Source organism: Myotis brandtii, unplaced genomic scaffold, assembly GCF_000412655.1.
Source record: "Myotis brandtii unplaced genomic scaffold, ASM41265v1 scaffold1162, whole genome shotgun sequence".
NCBI classification, from domain to species: Eukaryota; Metazoa; Chordata; class Mammalia; order Chiroptera; family Vespertilionidae; genus Myotis; species Myotis brandtii.
The window spans coordinates 82,596-85,577 of NW_005354021.1; the positions used below are offsets into that span (position 1 = coordinate 82,596).

The following is a 2,982-nucleotide window of genomic DNA, read 5'->3' on the forward strand; positions in this document are numbered from 1 at the left end:
CAGATTACTTTATCCAGCAAAGCTATCATTCAGAATTGAAGGTCAGATAAAGAGCTTCACAGATAAGGAAAAGCTAAAGGAGTTCATCACCACCAAACCAGTATTATATGAAATGCTGAAAGGTATCCTTTAAGAAGATAAATAATTTGATGAACAAAATAAACTGGTGAATATAATAGAATCAGGGACATAGAAAGGGAGTGGACTGACATTTCTCAGGGGGGAAGGGGTGTGGGGGGTGCGGGAAGAGACTGGACAAAAATCGTGCACCTATGGATGAGGGCAGTGGGTGGGGAGTGACGGAGGAGGGTGGGGTGGGAACTGGGTGGAGAGGAGCTATGGGGGGAAAAAGAGGAACAACTGTAATAATCTGAACAATAAAGATTTAATTAAAAAAATTAAAACAATGTATACACATAAAGATAAAATATTAAATCTTACTAAAGGGCTTTTACTGAAAAGTAGCAACCAGCTTTGCCTTTAATTCAACTAAATGACTAGTATTTCTGTTGAATGTGTTAGGTATTACAGTGTGTGAAAACATTGCCATGGTATCAAGATAGTATCCACTATCCGCACTCTCCCCATTCTGCCAGAGGTTCTTTCAGTGACTGAGCCTAACAGCCAGCTGGCAGGTGGAGGCAGATCCTGGGAGCTTGGAGAGGCTTGTGGACCCACCTCTGGGCCCTGTCCTGGTAAAAGCTGGCCTTGCCATGCCCACAGAGGCAGCCACAAACTGTGGCTCACTTGTAGCTTCAAACAGGTTGCCAAGGGCCAGGAATAGGATTTAATTGATATTTACAACAGAACATTTCAACCCAAAGCAGGAGAATATATTCTTCTCAAATGTACATGGAACCATCTCAAAGATAGAGCATGTGGGGACACAACAGAACCAGAGGATGGATACATGGAACAGACTGACATATCAGAGGGGAGGTGGGAGGGGGAATTGGATGAAAGAAGGTGAAGAGATTAGTCAAAGGATATATACGCATAGCCCCTGGAGACAGACAACAGTGTGGTGAAGGCCAGGGCAGGGGGCAAAGGTGTTGAAAATGGGGGACATCTATAATCGTGTCAACAATTGAAAAATAGAAGGGAAGCATAATTAAATAATATTATGTTTAAATAAAAACTAGTAATACAAACATTACTATTGATTCTACTAAAAATTGTAAACAATTGTGTAAGAGAACCATATCAGTAATTCAATACAAAAGTCTAAAATTTATCAATCAATAAATAGCAGTGTACCAAAATTTATTACAAAATGGAGGCTGATAACAACAAAAAAAAGCAGTTAGAATTTGAAAGTGGAATGTGACTGGGTAATAGGAGGGCTAGAGAGGGATAGTTTTTTTGGTAATAGGTCTTTTGGTTCTACTTGACTTTTTAAACATTCATATATTTTATTTTGACAGTTTTGAGAGCGTTCAGAATAAAATAAGTATGGCTATTTTGTTAAAAGTCCTTTCGGTTTTTGTTTTCTGATTAGTGTAAGTAATACAATTATTTTTTAGATTGGTTTGGTATTAAGCCTAAGTAACAGCTTACTCATCTTGTAGACTAGCTGAAATAAGGCAATGGGCCAACAATAGTATTCTACTTTTGTTTGTTGCCTCGAGACTGGGAAACTTTTTCCAACTAGAATCTAGCCACTAATATAGAGGATCTTGTTCTTAAGTTCTGGTTCAAATTCTTATCTGATCAATGCTCTCTTTAGCTCTGGGTACTATTGTGGTGTAATATGACTTTTTGTACTTCACTTTTCAGAGGCTTTGCGCAACACCTTTAGTGAGCTTCATTTTGAGGTAGTGCATTACAAAGATGCCACAGCAAAGACTATCTGTGAGATCCTGAAAGACTACCAACACATGGACCACAATGGCAAAGACTGCTTCGTCTGCTGCATCCTTTCCCATGGAGACAAGGGCATCGTCTATGGCTGCGATGGGCAGGAAGCCCCCATCTATGAGCTGACCTCTTACTTCACTGGTTTGAAGTGCCCTTCCCTTGCAGGCAAACCGAAAATCTTTTTTATCCAGGCTTGCCAAGGGGATAACTACCAGAAAGGCATAGCTGTTGAGACCGACTCAGAGGAGAAGGAAGCCTATTTAGAAATGGACTCGAACCAGAAGAGAAATATCCCAGATGAAGCTGACTTTCTGCTGGGGATGGCCACAGTGAACAACTGTGTTTCCTACCGAAACCCCGCAGAGGGGACCTGGTATATCCAGTCACTGTGCCAGAGTCTGAGAGAAAGATGTCCTAGGTAATTCCTGTCTACTCAACCCGTCATTCATCTATATGTGTCCAGCTGTGGCCTCAGAGCTGTACTTCCCATGTCAGTTGCAAAGTGGGAGAGAGGACAAGTCTTAACATCTTTAGTCACAGAGAGAAAAAAACTGATACTTACTGAGGAGTTCCCCTTTTTAGCACCTCAAAGGACAGGCAGGGTATCAGATTGCTGGGAAGGATGGTGAAGTCATATAGTCCAGCTCTGTATTTGGGCAGAATCATGACTGTGCCACCTTAACTAGAAAAATTCTAAGAAGTCTTCCAAAAAGGCAATAACCCATTTCAATGTGTACTATCCTCCAGCTCTGTCAAAAGTTCCATAATAGCTAACCGACCTCACACCCTCTTGGTGTATAGTGAGAGAGAAATGTGAAAGAGCAGAAATCCTTTATTGTATTCATCTGGCCTGATTTAAAGCCACAAAATATAGGAAAATCGCCTTTCCTCATTTAAATATCCCACAATTCTTTTAGTTACATGAAGTTTTGTATGTCACAGTTCACCCAAATGCACACACAACAGACAGATGAATAGCAAGGAATCTTCTGCTAGGTTCCTTCTAGTTCAGTATTATTATGTTTAAAGTGTATGAAGAATGAGAATTTTCTATGGTGGATAAAGGAGTGAACCATAACATCAACACTATGTTTTCATTTTGCGATTCAGACCATGAATCCAGCA

At 40.4% G+C, this 2,982-nt stretch overlaps 2 protein-coding genes across 16 annotated transcripts in view; one reads left to right on the forward strand and one right to left on the reverse strand.

Annotated features, from left to right (window-relative positions):
- CASP8 (caspase 8, apoptosis-related cysteine peptidase) overlaps positions 1–2,982 on the forward strand; it is a 34,823-nt gene that overhangs the window by 30,756 nt on the left and 1,085 nt on the right. For all 14 annotated transcript variants that reach the window (XM_005858220.2, XM_014528615.1, XM_014528596.1 and 11 more), the window contains one exon: positions 1,777–2,275. In XM_005858220.2, coding sequence (XP_005858282.1) covers positions 1,777–2,275 — 499 coding nt within the window. The remainder of the gene's footprint in view (positions 1–1,776; positions 2,276–2,982) is intronic.
- ALS2CR12 (amyotrophic lateral sclerosis 2 (juvenile) chromosome region, candidate 12) overlaps positions 1–2,982 on the reverse strand; it is a 61,229-nt gene that overhangs the window by 18,323 nt on the left and 39,924 nt on the right. The window lies entirely within an intron of this gene.